The 20,815-nt window shown below is 40.1% G+C and overlaps 1 protein-coding gene across 5 annotated transcripts in view; it reads right to left on the reverse strand.

Moving 5' to 3' along the window:
• Nr6a1 (nuclear receptor subfamily 6 group A member 1) overlaps window positions 1–20,815 on the reverse strand; it is a 165,418-nt gene that overhangs the window by 15,986 nt on the left and 128,617 nt on the right. For all 5 annotated transcript variants that reach the window (XM_048342460.1, XM_048342469.1, XM_048342499.1 and 2 more), the window contains 2 exons: window positions 12,058–12,300; window positions 4,795–4,850 (listed from right to left, as the gene is read on the reverse strand). In XM_048342460.1, coding sequence (XP_048198417.1) covers window positions 4,795–4,850; window positions 12,058–12,300 — 299 coding nt within the window. The remainder of the gene's footprint in view (window positions 1–4,794; window positions 4,851–12,057; window positions 12,301–20,815) is intronic.

The following is a 20,815-nucleotide window of genomic DNA, read 5'->3' on the forward strand; positions in this document are numbered from 1 at the left end:
CCATGGTTCACCAGGGCCTTCCCCTTGCCCACGGACCCCACTTTCCTGCCACAAAGGCCACATGTTCCTCACACTTCTTTGTCCTCAGATCCATGCTTTCCTAACCCCTAAGAACCATCCCTCACTGACAATCCCCTTCTTAGTGTTTAAGACCCAATGACTCTTTTGTAAAGCTTCCTATCACTACCTAAGACAGAATTTTAAGTCCTTGTTCTATCTATCCATGATTCTCTGTATCCTAGAAGAGGAAAAACAGCACAGTGCTGAGGATATAAACTCTAGAGATTAACTACCTTTTCCCAAATCCAGTTTTTCTACTTTCAGTCGTCTAGGCCCTCAGTTCAGATCCCATTACCACCAAAACAAAACAAAGTAGAAAACAGTCAATTGTATAATCCTGGACAAGTCATTTAACTACTTGAACCTAAATTCCTTCATTTGTACAGCAGACAGAATATTAAAGGCATGTCAAAGGATTCCTGGGGACTAAGTTAGTTAATATATGTCAAATACTCAGGAAAGAGCTCAGCACACAGCAGCAATACAGAGCTGATAATATCTATTTTCTATTTACTTATTTCTTTTCTGACATAGGGTTTTGCTATGTTGCCATGCTGGTCTTGAACTCCTAGGTTCAAGTAATCCTCCCATGTTAGCTTTCTGAGTAGCTGGGACTATTGACATGCATCACCATGTTTTGGGGTTTTTTTTGGGTCACTATTACACAGAGCTTTTGATAGCATATCATAAGATGTAAGGTCATGATGAAACCTAGACAAGAGAAAGTACATTTGCATATTTTTTAAGTAAGAAAGACATTTTGAAGTCAATTAAAATAAAGGTTTAAGAAACTGTAACCCACCTAAGTGAACTGACTTGTACAAGGTCACACTGCATGCCCATATCTGGGCAAAAGTTTGAGGGAGTACTCAGTTCAGTACTTCATAATACAGATAGTGAATAAACTTTTATAAAATGTCTAATGTAGGGTTGGGACCTAACTGTATATACATAGCATACAGGGACTGAAAGCTAACATAATGGGGAGTTGGGGGGATGAGTTTCCATGTGTTGTTCTCATGGAAACGTATGACTCAAAGCATACATACTCCTTGGCTGCAATGGCCTCAGAAGGACTCCCTCAGTCATAACAAAGGGACATTCAGAATTGGATGACAGCTAGCATACAGGACTTGGGAGGGGAAACAAGAAACATTCTATTTGTGGTCTATAAATTGAGTGGTTGATCTGAAATCACTTGGTTTACATGTAAAATTAGAAGGATTGTTTTAAAATGCTGTCATGCGTACAAAAAAAAAAGCTTCTTAAAATTCTGAAATCCTTGTTTGCATTCCTTGAGACAGGAGTGTGAACACCAAAATACAAAGGATATTAAAAGATTTGGGCTGGGTGAAGAGGCAATTATTCCAGTTGGAAGCTACACCTGTCTTTTCCTGTGGGTCTCCAGGGACACTGGAAATAACCAATGCATTACATAAAGGACAGAACCTGTTGGGAGTACTTAATCCTGGGTTCAAATTTCACTTGCCATTTCCTATCTCTCAAACTTTCTGAGCCTTGGCTCCCTCATCTGTAAGATAGAGACAACATCATCTGTTTGGTTTTCTTGTAGTATGCTTGAGTAAAAAAGAGCACACCAGTCTGAGTCAGATATATTGGGAAATTAATCCAAGATAAGTTATGAAAGAAAGGCACAGAATATATGCTGAACAAATGGGAAGTCTATATTTTCATGCTTTTATTATTAAAAACAGTTAAGCACAATTAAAAAGCTATAGATCTCAGCCTTCTTTGCTCAATATCTATAAAGAGTTAAAGACTAAAAGGGTATATAACCAGTATCAAAAAGTCAAATACAGTGACAGGTGAAATATGTCTCTCTCTGAGGCTCAGGGTCTGTAATTCTACAGAACACAGTCTGGGGATACAGTAAACTAGAGGACACCAGGCAGAGTAGGTGGGTCACAAAGGGCACTTGAAAGAATTAAATACTACTGGCAAGATTTTTTTTTTTTGGGGGGGGGGGGTCAGTCGTGGGACTTGAACTCAGTACCTGGGCACGTTCCCTGAGCTCTTATGCTCAAGGCTAGTGTTTTAACACTTTAAGCCACAGCTCCATTTCCCATTTTCTGGTGGTTAATTGGAGTCTCATGGACTTTCCTGCCTGGGCAGGCTTTGAACTGGGATCCTCAGATCCAGCCTTTTGAGTATCTAGGATTATAATAAGCCAACAGGGCCTGGGGCAAGATTTTTTTTGTCACTTAAGTCTTTAGAGATTCTTCCCAATAGATAACATTCCACTACACAGAAAAACAAATTAATGAATGAGATAAACACCATATGTGAAAAACCCACAGCTCTTGTGTCAAGAACTGAAAGCTTTCTCTCTAGAATCTAGAACAGGAGGGTGGTCACTTATAGCTTCTATTCAGTCGTGGGGAATGGGGTGGGGGGTGCGGCGGTGGGAGGGAGTGACTGAAGTTGGGGGGGGAAACTCATTTTTCCCATTAATGGCCTGATATTACATATAGGAAATCCTAAAAATTCTACAAAAATATCTATTAGCACTAACAAGTTCAGCAAAGCTGCAAAACCAAAATCAACAGAAAAAAACAAAACAAAACAAAATCAACAGAAAAAAATTATCTTTACATATATTACCAATAAACAACCCAAAAAGGGAATTAAAAAAGTAATTCCATTTAGAAAAGCATCAACAAGAACAGGAATATTTAGTAATGAGCATAATTAAGAGGATGAAAGAGTTGCACACCGAAAACTATAAAGCACTGCTGAAAAAAATTAAATAAGCCGTAAATATGTTTAGAGATCGGAAAAACTAATATTGTTCAAATGTACATATTAAGCAACCTACAGATTCAGTGCAATTCCTATCAAAATCTTAATGACCCCTCCCTCCACCTTTTTTTTTCCTTCTAGTTGTGGGGCTTGAACTCAGGGCCTAGGCACTGTCCCTGAGCTCTTTTGCTCAAGGCTAGTGCTCTACCACTTTGAGCCACAGCTCTTTCTTTTTTTTTTTTTTGGTTAGTGGTTACCTGAATTTAAGAGTCTTATGGGTTACCTGACTTATGTGACTGTAACCCCTCTGTACATCACTTCATAATAACAACTAAAAAAAGTCTCATGGGGATTTTTCTACCCAGGCTGGCTTTGAACCATAATACTCCCATTTCAGCCTCCTGAGGAGTAGCTATGGCTTTTTTTTGTTGTTGTCACCTTTCCATATATGTTTACAAGAAATTCCAATTAAACCCACCCCCTCTATCACTGTTATTGCTCCCTTTCTCCCTTCCCAAAACAATTTCAACAAGTTACAATGCTTTATTCTCCTAGTTGCAAATAGTCTATTTCCAAGGTATTCAACCCCCTTCACCCTCCTTTTTAGCTTAACAACCTCCCCTACTCTTACCTACTCCCCAAATGAGTCTATTTCTCTTTCTTAGCACTTCCACCCCCTTTTGATTAACAGCTTTCATTGAAATTCTCTATTCTGTTTTCATATATACTTGCAAAATTACTCACTCTCTTACTAGCAATAAGATACATGGACTAGTGGAAGAACCCAGAAATATAATCACAAATACACACACACACACACCCCTTTAACAAAGGTGCTGAGGGCTGGGGATATAGCCTAGTGGCAAGAGTGCCTGCCTCGGATACACGAGGCCCTAGGTTCGATTCCCCAGCACCACATATACAGAAAACGGCCAGAAGCGGCGCTGTGGCTCAAGTGGCGGAGTGCTAGCCTTGAGCGGGAAGTAAGCCAGGGACAGTGCTCAGGCCCAGAGTCCAAGGCCCAGGACTGGCCGAAAAAAAAAAAAAAAAAAAAAAAAAAAAAAAAAAAAAAAACAAAGGTGCTGAGACTATAAAATGGGAAAATACTAGGCTAGAAAAACTACACTCACATGCAAGAAAAAATAAACTGACCTTTCTTACAAAGATCAACTAAAATGGATTGAAGACTAAAATGTAAGACCTGAAACTATAAAATTCTTAAGAGGAAAAGCTTTGTAACACTGACCTTGGCAATGACTTTGTGGTTTTAATGCCCAAAGGTCTTTTCACAGTCTATTATTTGTAGGGTGAATAAAAGATGCTTAGCTTCCCACCCCAGCTAATTCTTCCTTCTTCAAATCTCCGTTCACCAGAGTATCTCCAGTCACCAAACAGAAGCCCTACCTCTAGCCCTCACATTCAGGGTGCTTCTTTGTTCTGCACTCACTGAGCATCCACTGTTAGGTCTCACAGGACAGTGATGGCTGTTTACAAATGTGACTCCCTCACCAGACTGAGTTCACAGTATAAAGCTTGGAGAGTAGGAACTTGCTGCACTTGTGAAATTGAGTGAGGTGTTACTATTCCTACTCTATAAATAAGGTAATGATACAACTTTGGATGAAATGGGCAGCAAAGTAATCTTGCTATGTAACCAGGCCAAGAAATGGTTAACAAAAAATCCTCTGGATGGGACAGAATCGTAATTGAATTCACTGTGAGATCTTTGGGCTCAGGATCACAAGAAGAGCTTTCATCATTAACTTATATATTTAAGATTTTAAGGAACTGTTACATCCAAGCTCTAAAAGTAGTTTTGCAGGAATGAAAGCAAAGATGCTGCCCCACCTATCCACTCCCTCCCTTCCCCTAGCAAGAGAAGAAAGGATAATAGTACACTAGCTATTACTGAAGCATCCAAACAAAGCCCTTACTATTCAGGATGGACCAAGGGAGTGGGGGCTCGGAACTCACCTGGACTGGCCCAATGCTCTTATTCCGGCCTCCAGGCATGCCATCTTCTCTGATAGCTGGAAAGAAAATAAGACACTCAGCACAAACTCCAAGACGTTTATGCACAAAAAAGAGATCTTAGTTGGCTAAAAATGTAGGGTAGTAAATGGTGAAGCCATGATTAACACAAAGTTCTTTCTGGACTCTTTCTATTATTGCAAGCTACTTTCATAGGCAGTAGATATTTTCCCTGCCTGCTCAAAAAAGATGACTCACTGTTGACTAGTCCCACAGTTACAAATGCCCCACCGAGATAATGTATCTGAAGGTTTTGGTTAATTCCAGGGGAGGAATAAAGAATATTTTCATTTTTATTTTATTTATTGCCCATCCTGGGCTTGAACTCAGGGACTGGGTGCTGTCCCTCAGTCTCTTTATGCTCAAGGCTAGTGCTCCACCTCTTGAGCCACAGAGCCACTTCTGGCCTTTTCTGGGTAGTGTATCTCTAAGTCTCATGAACTTTTCTGCACAGGTGGTGTTGAGCCACCATCCTCAGATCTCAGTCTCCTAAGGAGCTAGAATTACAGCCATGAGCCATTGGTGCCTGCCTAATATTTTCATTTTAAAACAAATACTTTTTACTTCTGGTCTAGGTTGAGGTCTAATTTTTATGAATGCGATTTGTTGTTTTGTCTTGGGAATACTAGATACTGAACCTAGAGCGTCACACCTAACTTGACCAGCGCTCTATCACTAAGGTACTTCCTCAGCTGTCAAGTAAATTCCTTTCACTTTGAAAGAATTTACTTAGTATCCCTAAAATAGAGGCAACCTCACCAAGAACTACTACCGCCAATATTATTTGTCTTAATAGAGCACTTAGAAGATAAGCAAGAACTGATCTGCACTTAAAAGCAGGACCTTGGAGCTAGGTAGAGGCCTCTAAAAAAGAATCTCACAAAATAAGCAGGATTCAGGAAGGCAGGAGAGGTGTACTCCAGGCTGAGTCAACAATGTACAGACAACTTTCAAGTGGCAGTAAGAATGGACTGTTCTTGTTGGGAACTTCCAAGTGGCTGAATACAGAGAGAAAGCACTGGGGCAGGGTGAGTTATGTGGGGGAAGAACAGCAAGCAATGAGGTTGAAGAGGCAAAACAGAGTGTGATCATAAAGAGCCTAGAATGTCAGGCTAAGGAGGTGAACCTTAGCTGATGAGCCTGGAGATATGTGGGGTTACATTGGCATTTTAGGAAACTCTTTGTGATGGCCACTGTGGAAAGTGGCGAGGAGAAGGCACTGAGGATAAAGCCTTATGTGAAAGCAAGCACAACTACAATATATCTGCCATCAAATAATAGAACAAATACAGGTCATCTACATAGTCCTTGGAGCAGTGCTGGTTGCCTCAGAAGGTCAGGGCTCTAAGCATGATTCTCAATTTCTGTAATATCCAAAAGGTTGACAGAAAGTTCATTTTCCTTCAAGTAGACATCATTCTTGGTGTCCTCAAAAGATTGTACACTTCAGAATCAGACAAATCAATTTAAATCTTGCCTAGTTTATTTACTTACAAATTTCTTCATCCTCTGAACCTTATGTTCTCTATGAACATTTGTTCATTTGTATGTTCATTTGTAATTACTAAGTATTCTCTGAGTATACAAACACTTATGATGGAGGGTTAAGTACTTGTGGTGTTCTAGAAGTGATTTTTTTTTTTTTTGGCCTGGGCACTATCCCTGAGCTCTTTTTATTCAAAGCTAGCACTCTACCACTTTGAGCCACAGCACAACTTGCAGTTTTGTAGTGGTTAACTAAAGATAAGAGACTCAAAGACTTTCCTGCCTGGGCTAGCTTTGAACTGCAATCTTTAGATCTCATCCTTGAGTAACTAGGTGTGAACCACCAGGGCCTGGCTAGAAGTGATTTTCTATGCCCTCGGGCCTTCTACATTGTCAGTGAAATTCTTTTGTAGAGAAAAATTTTTTTCCTTTCCTTACTACCTGCTATTCTTTTCAGTATGAGTACATGGATCTTTATTTTGTTTCTTGAGTATAAACTAAATTATTTTGTTGTCCCAGTTATTTGAACTTTGGCTAATGGAAGCTCTTTCAGGTTGGGTTCTTTGTTTTCTCTCAGGGCCCAGCCCCTGTTAAAAGTATTTTGCCCAAGGAAAAGCCCAGGTCCCAATGGATTCATAGCTAAATTATATAAGACTTTTAAAGTTGAACTAACATTGGTACTTCTCAATCTTTTCTGTAAAACAGAAATAGAAATGAAAGAATCAGGGCTAGGAATATGGCCTAGTGGTAGAGTGCTTGCCTCACACACATCAAGCCCTGGGTTTGATTCCTCAGCACCACATATATAGAAAAAGCTGGAAGTGGTGCTGTGGCTCAAGTGGTAAAGTGCTAGCCTTGAGTAAAAAGAAGCCAGAGACAGTGCTCAGGTCCTGAGTCCAAGCCCCAGGACGAAGAAGAAGGGGAGAGAGGGGAGGAGGAGGAGGAGGAGGAGGAGGAAGAGGAGGAGGAGGAGGAGGAGGAGGAAAGAAGAAAGAAGAAGAGTCAATTCCAAACTCATTTTATGAAGCCAGCATCACATTCATCCCCAAACCAGGCAGGGATCCAGTGAAAAAAGAAAACCAATCTTCCTGATGAATATAAATGCAAAACTCTTCAATAATATACTAACCAACAGATCTCAGCAACTAATTAATAAAATCACAATTATGATCTAGTGGATTTTATCCCAGAAATGCAAAGCTGGTTTAACCTATGTAAATCAATAAACACAACACATCACTTTAATAGAACCAAATAACAAGAACCATAACCATATGATCATCTCATGCAGAAAAATCCTTTGACAAAATCCAACATCCATTCATGTTAAAAGCTCTAGAGAAGTTAGGAATAGAAGTATATCTCAAAGCAATAAAGGCTACATATTATGAAATAGCCAACATCATACTAAATGGTGAAAAACTAAAACCATTTCCTATAAAATCAGGAACAAGGCAAGTATGTCCACTCTCTCCATTCCTCTTGAATACAGTTCTAGAATTCCTAGGTAGAGCAATAAGGCAGGAGAAAGATATAAAAGGGATTCACATAGGGAAAGAAGCCCTAGTTGCAGATGACATGGTCTTATATTTAAAGGACCCAAAAGACTCCATCCTCAAGCTCCTAGGAGAATAACTGGCAAAGTAGCAGGATACAAAATTAACCCATAAAAATCATTAGCCTTTCTATATATCAAGAACACAAAACAACTCCATTTTCTTTTTTTTGTTTTTTGATTTTTTTGCCAGTCCTAGGGCTTGAACTCAGGGCCTGAGTACTTTCCCTGGCTTCTTTTTTGCTCAAGGCTAGCACCACAGCGCCCCTCCTGGCCATTTTGTACATATGTGGTGCTGGGGAATTGAACCTAGGGCTTTGTGCGAGGCAAGCACTCTTGCCACTAGGCCATATCCCCAGCCCACAACTCCATTTTCAATAGCCTCAAAAAATGTAAAATTTTTGTGAATAAACCTAACCAAGGAAGTAAAAGACCTTTGTATAGCAAAAACTATAAAATTTCAAAAATGGCATCCAGAAATGGAAAGATCTCTCATATTCATGGATAAGTAGAATTAAAATTGTGAAAATAGCCATACTGCCTAAGGTGATCTACAAATTTTATTCAATCCTCTTTAAAACCCCAATATAGTTCTTTAACGAGATAGAGAAAATCCAAAAATTCATATGGAACAACAAAAGACCTAGAATAGACAAAGAAATTATAGGCAAAAGAAGCAATGCTGGCGGTATCAGAATCCTAGACTTCAAACTCTACTATAGAGCAGTAATAACAAAAACAGCTTGGTATTGGTAAAAAAAAAAATAAACCCGAAGATCAATGGAACAGTCTAGAAGGCCCAGAAATAAAACAGCATACTTTTATAGTTATCTGATATTTGATTAGTAAGCAAAAGATATGGTGGAAAAAAGAAAGCCTTTTTAATAATTGGTGTTGTGAAAAGTGGACTTCCATATGAAGAAAACTGAATCTGTTTGTCGTCATGCACTAATATCAACTCCAAGTGGATCAAAGTAGTCACTATACTGAAAAAGAACTATATAACTTGTGGGTGGGGATGGGAGGGAAAAAAAGAAATGTACACATATGAAATGGTAAACCAATTGTACGTCATATTTATAATTTTTCTAGAAAGCACTGAAAAAAAAAAGAAACAATAAAAAACAAAAAGTTTCTGCTGCCATAATATTCTGCCTCAGGCCCAAAAGAACAGGCCCAGCTGACCTTGGCTGAAACTTCTGAAACTGTGAACCAAAATAAATCTTTTCCCCTTAAAAAAAAAAAATGTTATGCCAGTACTAGGGCTTGATCTCAGGTCCTGGGCCCTGTCCTTAAGCACTTTCCTTCATAACTAATGCTCTAGTATTTAAGCCACAGTTCTAGTTCAAACTTCTGGTGGTTAACTGGAGATGTGAGTCTCACAGACTTTCTTGCCCAAGGTGGCTGTGAATTGTGATTCTCAGATTTCAGCCTTTTGATAAGCTAAGATGACAGGCGTGGCGCCAGGCCTACTGTGTACGTTTTATATTTCCCCTGCTTTAGCCTTGGAATCAATCAGTTCTCCTTAGAGTCCTCACTCCTTTTATTGACAGAACGTGGATGCTGTGCAACCACTTCTAGTCTCTCACAGTGTCTAGAGCTTGGAAATACATGCATACATACTAAACATGTAACTAGCTCTTCACTCTTACCCAAACACCTATTTTCTTACCTGCCTAAACCCAGGTCGTGTGTGTGTGTGTGTGTGTGTGTGTGTGTGTGTATGTGTGTGTGTGCACGCACACGCACTTGTACTAGAGGGTCTGGGAGCTGTCTGTCCCTTAGCTTTTTCACTCAAAGGCTGAAGTTCTATCTTTGAGCCATGCCTCCACTCTGGCTTTTGAATCTCACAAACTTTCCTTTGAAAACACTTTGAATTGTAATGCTCAGACTTCAGCCTCCTGAGTAGGTAAGATTACATGTGTGGACCACTGGCACCCAGGTGGTCGAATACTGATATCATTGATTCCAATCTACTGAAGTTCCATTCTAGCTTTCTTTCTTCCTGACTTATAACTTCCTCTGATGTGCAAAACTTGAATATCATTATCTACAATAAATTTACTTGATAGTTCAAACACAGCATTCAATTAAAGTAGGGACAGAATTCCTAACATTTAACTATGACAGAAATGAATTTTACAAACTAGACTTTATTTACATACAATTCTTGACTTTTTTTTTTTTTTTGCCAGTCCTGGGGACTCAGGGCCTGAGCACTGTCCCTGGCTTCTTTTTGCTCAAGGCTAGCACTCTACCTCTCGAGCCACAGCACCACTTCTGGCCTTTTCTGTTTATGTGGTGCTGAGGAATTGAACCCAGGGCTTCATGTATACAAGGCAAGCACTCTACCCACTAAGCCATATTCTCAGCCCCTTACATACAATTCTTTTTGTGATTAGCTTTAGTACTGTTGTCCAAGGTGAGCTCATTTCCTATTTCCCTCAGTTGTGGTTCTCTTATCCTTTAGATCAATTCAATGTCACAATGTATACTCTAGCCCTCCATCCCTGCACCTAGTCCATCATATCTTGGTTAACTATAAAAATAAAACAAAAGATAAAAATTACATTCAGTAAAATTCAATTTTATGGTATGTAGGTCTATGAGTTTTGGTGAATGCATGTAATTATGCAAAAAAATTACACATCAGCCACTAGAGTTTCATACAAAATGCTTCTTTCTTACGGCACAAGTATTTCCATGGCAATTGGAATTTTAGTCTGGCTTTATCAGCAGCCACCAGAAGGTGGCAGGGTTTCTCTGTAGGAGGCTGCCTTCACAAGGAAACTAAGCCTACCTGTTCCACAAGCGGAGGATCCACATTCCTCACATTTCATGGGTCATTTTCTCCAGGCAATGGCTAAACAAGTTTAAAGGTTAAGGTTCTTCTTCCCTAAAACAGGTGAGGATCTGGCTGCAAGCCTTAGAATCTCAAACTCCAACAGAATAAGCAGGGTGATTCATCAGAGTGAGGAGTCAAGAAAGCATCTCACAACTATGCTTTGATAAAATACTGACAGTGAGGGCAAGAAAGGAGGGTGACAAAATCAAATCAGGGTAAGATGAGGAAGACCATATTGACTCTCTTTTCAAGATAGTACCAGTTGGTATTGGTGGCTGAGAAAAAGTTCTGTAAGAGGAAAGAGACAGTGGGGAATGAAAGGATAATTATCCCAGAAGAAGCACAGGCCATGGGCGAAGTCAGGTAGAGCAAAAGAGTTTATTGCCAGCAGGGCTGGCAAGGCCAAGCTCCCACAGAGGAAAGGAAAATGGCACCTGAACTCTCTCTCAGGGGGGTCTTTATACCCTCATGCAACTAAGGTGGGAGGTGCTCTGCCTGCCCCTCAGGTATCATCAGCCATGGGCAGAGTCGCATTGCCAAGGGCAGACCTGAAGTATGAGCCAGGGGACATCCTATAAGCTTACAGGGAAGAAAAAGGATTTCCAGGTAGAAAAACCTGAGTATATAAAGCATGGTATGAAGCATTCTTGAGACTATTCAGTTAGAAGGGGAAAAATGTTAGAAAGATGAGCACATAACACTTTAAATGCCTTACTAAATTTATATTTAGCACACAGTATATAGGGAATTCCAATAAGTGCTACTATAATTAAATTATAAATTAATGGCCGAAGCAGATAGTATGCACATATAGCAACAGAATAATAAAACTTGCTGAAACCATTTTAGAAGGAAGGATAGGGAGGAAGAGGAGAATGATGGAAGGGTTAACTGAATGGTGATACTGTATGTATGAGTGGAAATAACATAATGAAATCCTTCTCTGTGTAACTAGTGTATGACAATAAAAAAAAACTGTACACTACCAGCTTGGTGTTGGTGGCTCAAGCCCATAATCCTAGATACTCAGAGGCTGAGATCTATGCATCTCAGTTTGAAGCCAGTCTGGGCAGGAAAGTCTGAGACTCTTAACTCCAGTGAACCACAAAAAGCTGGAAATGGAGCTATGGTAGAATGCTAGCCTTCTAGGACAATGCCCAGGTTTTGAGTTCAAGCCTTATGACTGACCAAAATAAATAAATAAAATGAACACCTACATTTATCTAAATGTCCTTCCACGTGTCTCTCACTTTTCTTCATAGCAGGTCCCTCTGAGCCAGGTACTGGTGGCTAACCCCTGAGATCTTGGCGCACTACTCACCTTTCCGGTTCATCCCCATCTGGAGGCATTTGAGTAGGCGACAGTACTGGCATCTGTTCCTCTGCTTCCGAGACATGACACAGTTCTTGTCACGACTGCACCGGTACACCCGTTTGTTGCAAATGCTCCTCTTGAAAAAGCCTTTGCAGCCCTCACAGGAGATGATCCCATAGTGCAAGCCTGTAGCACGGTCCCCACAAATAAGACAGGTTCGTTGTTCAGCCCGATCATCTGGAACAGAAACTGAATAAATCCAAGTTAGGGAACAGTGGAAATAATGGTTTTAAGTCCACAATGCCTAACACAGGAAACCCTACTGGGGAGGTGAGCACCACCAACTTTAGGCTAATCCAGGGGCCACCTTTGGAAACTCTATCCCAGGACCAGAATACCTATAGATATTACAAACACAGAGAAGAAGAAAGAAGGAAGAGAGAAAAGAAAGAGAAGGAAGAAGATGTAGAAGATGAAGAAGACAAAGAAGACGAAGAAAACGAAGGTGGAGAAGAAGTGACAGCGATGACAACCACTACAATGCCACTGCCACCACTGCTGTCACCATCACTGCCACTACCACCACCAGACTGGGCCCTGGTAGCTCATGCCTATAACGCTACCTATTCAGGGGGCTGGGACCTGAGGATCATGGTTCAGAGCCAGCAGGGAAGACAAATCTATGAGATTCTTATCTATAATTAGCCAGCAAAAAATTCAGAAGAGAAAGTGTGACTCAAGTGGATATGGTGAGTACCTGGCTAGTAAGCCTAAGCCCTGAGTTCAAATACCAGTACTGTCAAAAAACAAACCCAATTAAAAAATATTTATTTTAAAACTCTGAATAAAACTCTCTGGTAGGCCTAAACATGTAGCACAGTGGTAGAGCTCCAGCAGGTGTGAGGTACTGAGTCTGATCACTAGCACTTCCTCCCTGCCAAAACAAAACTAAGTCTCAGTAAAAACCTACATTCCAAGCAGGTGCTTGTGGCTCATGCCTGTAATCCTACCTACTCAGGAGCCTGAAATCTGAGGATCATGGTTTGATGCCAGCCCAGGTAGGAAAGTCTATGGGACTCTCATCCCCAATTAACCATCAGAAACCAAGAAGTGAAGCTGTGGCTCAAAGTGGTAGTGCTAGCCTTGAACAGAAAAGCTCAGTGATAGTGCACAGGCCCACGACAGGCCCAAGACCTGACTACTGACAACAAACAAACAACAACAACAAAAAAAAAAACCACCCCTACATTCTAGGAGAACATCCATACTCTATTCAGGATCAGTGCTAGGATATAAATTTGTCATCATGATTCCTAGAGTCAAGGAATGCACTGACTACTAACACGTTAGTAAAGGACAGGAGAGATTTAGACTAGAATATAGCTTTTTCCTTACTTCAAAAAGTCCTTAAGTACCAAAGGATTAACAAAGAAGAATTATGCCACTAAAAGACACCAGGTGTGCTGGGTGAGGCCCTTTCCAAGAGATGCAAGACCACTTCCAGGGAAGGTTTTGATCTGAGTCCAAGGCAGGAAACCAGAGAAACCTCCTGAAACAGACGCAAGGCACAATAATGGTCTTAATCATTAGGCTTGAAGAAGAGAGTCCTAATATTTAAAGAAACTACAGAAGTCCCAACAAAATCTGTGGAGAAAGAAGCAACTAGAAATGTTCTTACTACATATATACCACCTCATATTAGCAACCAGTTCCACTTTAATTTGGTTAAACACAGGTTAAAACCTGCTGTTACTAAAGGCTTCTTCTCTCATTCCTACACTCAGCCTTGCTGTTACAAAATACCACTCACATCCCCAAAAGGGCATTTGACCCATTCCAAGGACTCAGGTTACAAGAATTACATTTTGGAAACTGATTTTTATCAAAACCTGCTATTCAGACTGTGATGAAGGCCAGATCAAGTTGAGAGTAATGCTGTTCACTTAACCAAAATTACACGGACAACTAAGGCAGTCTGGAATTTGCCTGGCTAAAGAGGATTTAAAACAAAGGCACAATCTGTTTCTCTTAGATTACTGGCTCTAACTCCCTGATCAGTTGCACAGTGTCCTAAATCCTGATTCCATTGCCTCACAATTTGTGATCTTAGTGATGAATGCTAATGGATTCTAGAACTTAATTCTAAACATTGTTATACACATGGAAAATTACCAAGACATTTTTTTGGCAATCAGAATGAGAATAGGTTCAATAAAGTATGTCTCTTCTCAGGGCCTATTATACTAAATCTGGTCAATCCTGGATAAATTGGTTTTAATGGTTAAATTTAATTGTCAACATGATTGGCTTGAGAAGCAACTACCAGATTAGTAAAACACACTCACTTTAGGTATAGGCAGTACTATCCCACAGGCTGAGGCCCTAAAAAAATAATGAAAATGGAGAAAAGCACCACTAGTGCAGGCATTCTCTGTTTCCTGGCTGCAATGACATAAACTCCTAAGCTCTGAGATGCCCTGTCCACCATATGTGAAACCTCTGGAACCACAAGCTAAAATAAATCTTTCCTCCTCTGAGTTGTTTCTCTCAGGCAAATGCAGTGAAAACATATGACTCATAGTGGCCTTTATAGCAACTACATTTTCACCTTCACGAAACACATGGTTTTTCTCAAAGTGTGCTAACTGGTCTCTCTTTCACCAGGATCTCAGAACTGAGCAGGAACCTAGATTACTTATAACTGAACTTTAGTCATTTATCATCTGAAATTCTTATAACTGTGTGCTTTTATTTGAAGGTGGAGAAACTATACATATGACTATACATAGTCATTCAACTAGTAATCACTGGTGATTGCTTTGTGCTTGGTACTGGGATATGGGGAAGGAGGAGTATCTGTCCTATGAAGCAGTTTAATAGCTTCAACACATAATTTAGTAAAACCAAGTGTTGGAGGTACAGTTGATAGTAATACTATGCCTGCCCATTAGATTATGTCTCAAATAGTAGTGCATCATAAGACAGGGCTGGGTATTTGCCAGACTGGAGAAGTGAGGCAGTGTCTCCTAAGCAGAAGGGACAGCATGAGCCAAGGCATGACACAGGATTTAGGTGAGTTATTTGGCTCATATAGGTCAGAAAGATTGGTTCTAGATATAAGGGAATTCCCTAAGGAGAACTCTGATCTGAGTGGATGCCCTTACATCCTCAGCAAATACAAGTCTTCTTCATTTTCCTGTCAGTACACTGCTAGAAGGGAATACAGTTCTGCCCCATAGCTAGAGGTTTAACACTCCAAGAAGCTGCTTCTGGGATTTAGAAAGGGCATTCTATAGTTTTACCAAGCATAGGACAAAATGCCAGGTACTAGAGGGAAAGACCCCCATTAAGTGGTTCTTGGAAGTTAATCTCTCTGTCAAGGTGTCATGTGTCCTTGAGGGGAATACTCCAGACAGAAATGAAGTTGCATTTTGTGAAAGAGAAAAGATAGTCTTACTAATGTCTTACCTGGACTTAAAAAAAAAAAAAACCAAAGGGAAAAAAAAAGTTCTAAGGTGGCTTTGGCTTTCTGGTGCAAACTGAGTTGATTTCACTGCATTTTGGCTTAAATTTTGTAAAAGAGTTCATGACCTATCAACCAAGCATCATAAGACGTTCTGAGGATATTTTAGGTGCTTCTGTTTAAATTTTATTTTATAATTAGCATACAATAAAAACTGTCCTAAGATGGTAGACTTGTGTAATGACCACCATAGTCAAGATACAGAATAGTTTCCATCACTTTATTCCTAATTTCTACAATCCCCTCAACTGTTTTCCTTACCAGGATTTCCCTTACCTTCTGGGTGAGTAACAGGACATGTAAACTTGTGAAACTAGCTTCTTTCACTAAATACAATGCTTGCCTTTGAGACTCATCCAAGTTGTTATATCAATCAATAGTTTGTTCTTCCCTGACCTCCCCAAGGAGTTGGGTGTCAAATAGAAGGCCTCAAGCTTGCTATGGGCAAGTGTTCTGTCACTGGGCTCCATCACCAGCCCATTTTTTCTTTCCACTGCATTGTATGTTTGTTGATCCATTCATTTACCTTTTGAAGGTGCTATTTTTAATTCATGCGCAGTTTGCATATGAGCCTACATTTTCATTTTTCCATGACAAATTCCTAGGAGTAGCATTACTGGTCATAGGTAGTAAGGATGTGTTTAGTTTTATAAGAGTCTGTTACAGAACTGTTTTCTGTGGCAATTTTATCATTCATATTCTGTATACATTTATATCTAGTAAAAAGTGAGAGTTTAGCTGTTTGATTATTTCCACCACTACTTCCCTTTCAACCATTCTAATGTATACTTTTAATATGCATTTCTCCAATAGCTAATGATGTTGAATACCTTTACAGGTTCAGATGTGTCTGATGGAAGTGTTCATGTGTTTTAGTTTTTTGATAGGCATATTCTTTTTGTTTTTTACAGTATTGAGGTCTGAGCTCAGGGCTTTGTGCTTGCTAGATAAGTGCTTACTATTTGAACCAACCCATTCTGTCTGTCTGTCTGTCTGCCTATCAATCAATTGACAGGATCTCACTATGCAGACTCAAGCTGGCTTAAGACTTAACAATCCTTGTACTTCAGCCTCTTCCCTCTGTCTCTTTTTTCCTTTTCCTTTTCCTCCTCCTCCTCCTCCATGTACTCCAGTCTCTTGCCCCTGGCTCTTTTCCTCCTTCTCCTCCTGTGTGTCAATGTGGGGTCTGGAACTCAGTATCTTAGCTCTCAGCTTTCTTGCTCTTGGCAAGAACTCAATCACTTGAGTTTTGACTTTAAGGTAGAAAGGGATGCAACTTATAGTTACTAAAGTGTTTTGCTTTTTAACTTCCAGGTAATTATAAAATCACAGTTTATATGTCTTATACCTTTTACCACTCATCCTCCTTTTTCTAATGGTCTAGCTACATTTTAAGACACAATTATTTTAGGTGCACAATTCTGGAGGGCTTTCTAGGATTTAGCAATATAAAGCAATTGAATTGATGGATTATGATATGGTTCTCTCTAATCTCCCCCTAGATATAAATTGCTATTTGGTGTGTGGGGTTGTGTGTAATGTGAAAAGATTTTCAGTGTGTGGCACAGAGAGTGGGGGAAGGGTAGAATTAAATGAGGCCAAAGTATTAGTCTGGAGCCTGTTCAAATAGGGGTCAGCATGGGGATAGACTTCATTTCATGCCTAAGAGGTAATATTTAGAATGTTTTGAGTAGGAGAATTAAAACAAAATCCTGACTACACAGAAGAATAGTTTAGAAAATAGAAATACAGAAAACCCAAGAAGGAGACTAGTTAATAGATGAAATGGTCATCCAAGTGAGAAACATGGTAGCTTAGGCTAGACTGATAAAAGGGAGGAGAGTAAGTCATATCTCTTTTAGTGAGAGAACTGACAAGAGTTTGCTGATGGTTCAGATGATGGAATACAAAAGAAAGGAATTAAGAAATGATTCCTAGATTTTAGTCCTGAACAAGTAAAGGATTTGGTTTTGTTTACGAAGATAGGGGAGATTACCAAGAAATGTTGATATGAGAAGTGAGTAGAGTCTAGAGTTCTGTTTGATAAGTTTGAAATGCCGGTTAGAAAGTCAAATGAAAATGTTCAACAGATAGTTTAACTATAAAGGTCCAAGGGAGGTTTTTGAGCCAGGAGCCAGTGGTTCACACCTGTAATCCTACATTCTTAGAAGGCTGATATCACAGAGGATCAAGGTTCAAAGCTGGCCGTGGCTGGAAACTCCATCTCCAAAATAACCAATGAAACACTGGGTTGGAGACTTGGATCAAGTGGTAGAGTACTGTCTGAGCAAAAGCAAGGCCCCCGAGTTCAATCTAGGAATAGTAAAACAAAACAAAACAACAACAACAACAAAAAAAAAAAAAACAGGCCAGATGCTGGAGTCAGGCTCTTGTCTGTAATCCTAGGTACTCAGATGGCTGAGATCTGAGGATTGCAGTTCAAAACCAACCTGGGGAAGGAAAGTCCAAGAGATTCTTATCTCTAATTACCCTCCAGGAAACAGAAGTGGGGCTGTGGCCCAAATACAGGGACAGCTTCAGGCCCTGAGTTAAAGCCCCACAAGCAGGAAACATACAACCAAAAAAACTACAAAGATGTTTGGGAATTATCCCCATGTAGACATGGGAGGCCCAAGTCAACAAAGCAGAGAATGTTGGTAGAAAAAAAGCCCAGGAACTAACTCCTGGCAACATCTCTAAGTCCAAAAGAGTTTTCAAATGAAAGAAACTGAGAAAGAGGAGGAAAAGCAAGACATCAATACCCTGGCAGATAAAGGAGAAAAGTACTTCAAAAAGGAGAGAATTCAGATGTTGGCCACTTTTGTCCACTAGAAAAGATTGCTGAGTGCTTTCACTGGGTAAGGAATTGTTACGGGGTTTGAAGGAAGAGATTCCACAACCATCCAAGAGTCCACCACTCAGAGATAGTCTCAAGCAAAAAGATGGATTTATTGGGGAAGCAAAAAGCAAACTGACCGGCCAGGGACGCAGCACAGACTCAGGAGCTGAAACTGCGACAATGAAAAGCATGGGGCCTAGGCACTGTCCCTGAGCTCAATGCTAGCACTCTACCATTTTGAGCCACAATGCCACTTACTGCTTTTTGTTAGTTAACTGGAGATAAGAGTCTTCCATCCTCGCTGGCTTTCAACGGCAATCCTCAGATCTCAGCCTCCTGAGTAGCTAGAATTACAGGCGTGAGCCATCAGGGCCTGGGCTCTAAAGTTTGGTACACATTTTCCTAAAAAATATTCTGACGTGGTATAAAAGGATCATGTATCTTTATACCTCTAGAATAAATGCTTATAAATTGTACTCAAATTTATGGAAAATGTTTCTAAAAAGAACTACAGCTCTGATTGGAGAAATCCAAATCAACTAGGTCAGGTACACAGGCTCATGCCTGTAATGCCAGCCCCTAGGCAAGTAGCAACCAGGAAGGTAAGTTTGAGTAGAGATAAGGCAAAGTTAATGACTTCAACTCAACAAACAAGCCAGGTGTGGTGGGTCATCATGCCTGTGGCCCTAGCTATTCACAAGGCAGAAATTGGAAGACTATGGTCAGCTGGTTGAACAAAAGCTCAAGACTATCGGGAAACAAACTAAAAGCAAAAGGACTAGGGGAGGAGATCAAATGGTGAAGCAGTTGCCTAGAAAATGCAAGGCCCTGAATTGAATTCCCGGTACCACCACAATAAATTAAAACAAAACAAAACAAGTGGAAAAACCAAAAAAATTGAGCCAACCACCAGTGGTAGCTCAAGCCTGTAAGTCTAGCTACTCACTAAGGATCTGAGCAGTAAAGGATGCAAGACTCTTAACTCCAATTAACCATTTAAAAAAAAAATCAAAAGTTGAGCTGTGGCTCAAGTGTTAGAATGCCAGCCTAGAGCAAAAAAGCTATGGGACAGCACCCACGCCCCCAGTTTAAGCCCCAGTACTGGTACAAAACAACACAAATGTAAAAATGAGAGGTAAACTACTGTTAGTAAGGTATCAGTGGCTCATAGCTCCAATTCTAGTTACTCATGAGGGTGAGACCTAGAGGATCAGGGTTTAAAACCAGATTTGACCAAAAAAAAAAAAAAAAATATATATATATATATATATATATATATATATATATATATATGAGAGACTCATCTCTAATTAACCAGTAAACTGTCAGACTGGAAGTGTGGCTCAAGTAGTAGAGCACTAGGTATGAACAAGAAAGCCAAGTGAGTACATGAAACTGTAAACTGTAGATTCAAGCCTCATTATTGGTACTAATAAAAATACTAGTAATAATAAAGTAAACTTCAAAGAGAATGGTTCTTTTCCATAGCAATGACCTCAAATATTGAGGGCAATATTAAAATTTCACTATTAGCTTTCCTTAATTTTTACTATAATCCTAGCACAGAAAACACAGGTAACATTTTATATTCATTTTTCCTTAAAAAATAATAAATAGCTAGGTGTAGTGGTTTATGCCTGTTATCCTAGCTACTCAGGAGGCTGAGATCTGAGGATCTGATATTCAAAGCCAGCCCAGGCAGGTAGAGTGTTAGCCTTGAGCAAAAAAACCTCTGGAACAGCACCCAGGCCCGGATTTCAAGCCATGCATCTGACAAAAACAACAACAAAAAAGTTAGTGTTGGGCTGGGGATATGGCCTAGTGGCAAGAGAGCTTGCCTCGTATACATGAGGCCCTGGGTTCAATTCCCCAGCACCACATATACAGAAAACTGCCAGAAGTGGCGCTGTGGCTCAAGTGGCAGAGTGCTAGCCTTGAGCAAAAGGAAGCCAGGGACAGTGCTCAGGCCCTGAGTCCAAGGCCCAGGACTGGCCAAAAAAAAAAAAAAAAAAAAAAGTTAGTGTTAAAAATAAAGGTCTGGGGGACTGGGAATGTGGCTTAGTGATAGAGTGCCTGCCTAGCATGCATGAACCCCTTGGGTTTGATTCCTCAGTACCACAAAAACAGAAAAGGCAGTGGTAGAGTGCTGGCCTTGAACCAAGCAGCTCAGGGACAGTTCCAAGGCTGTGAGTTCAAGCTCTAGGACTGGCATTTAAAAAAAAAGATGAATTCTTAACTTTCCTACAATTTAGGTAATCCCAGCTATTTCCTGATTTCCCAAATAAAAAATTCACTTAAAGAAAAAAAACAACATAGGGCCCGAAGGGTGGGCTTAGTAGTAAAGTGCTTGCAAAAGAAGCTCAAGGACAGTGTCCAGACTCTTGAGTTCAAGCCCCTTGACT

This window comes from Perognathus longimembris, chromosome 1 (assembly GCF_023159225.1).
Source record: "Perognathus longimembris pacificus isolate PPM17 chromosome 1, ASM2315922v1, whole genome shotgun sequence".
In the NCBI taxonomy this organism is placed as follows: domain Eukaryota; kingdom Metazoa; phylum Chordata; class Mammalia; order Rodentia; family Heteromyidae; genus Perognathus; species Perognathus longimembris.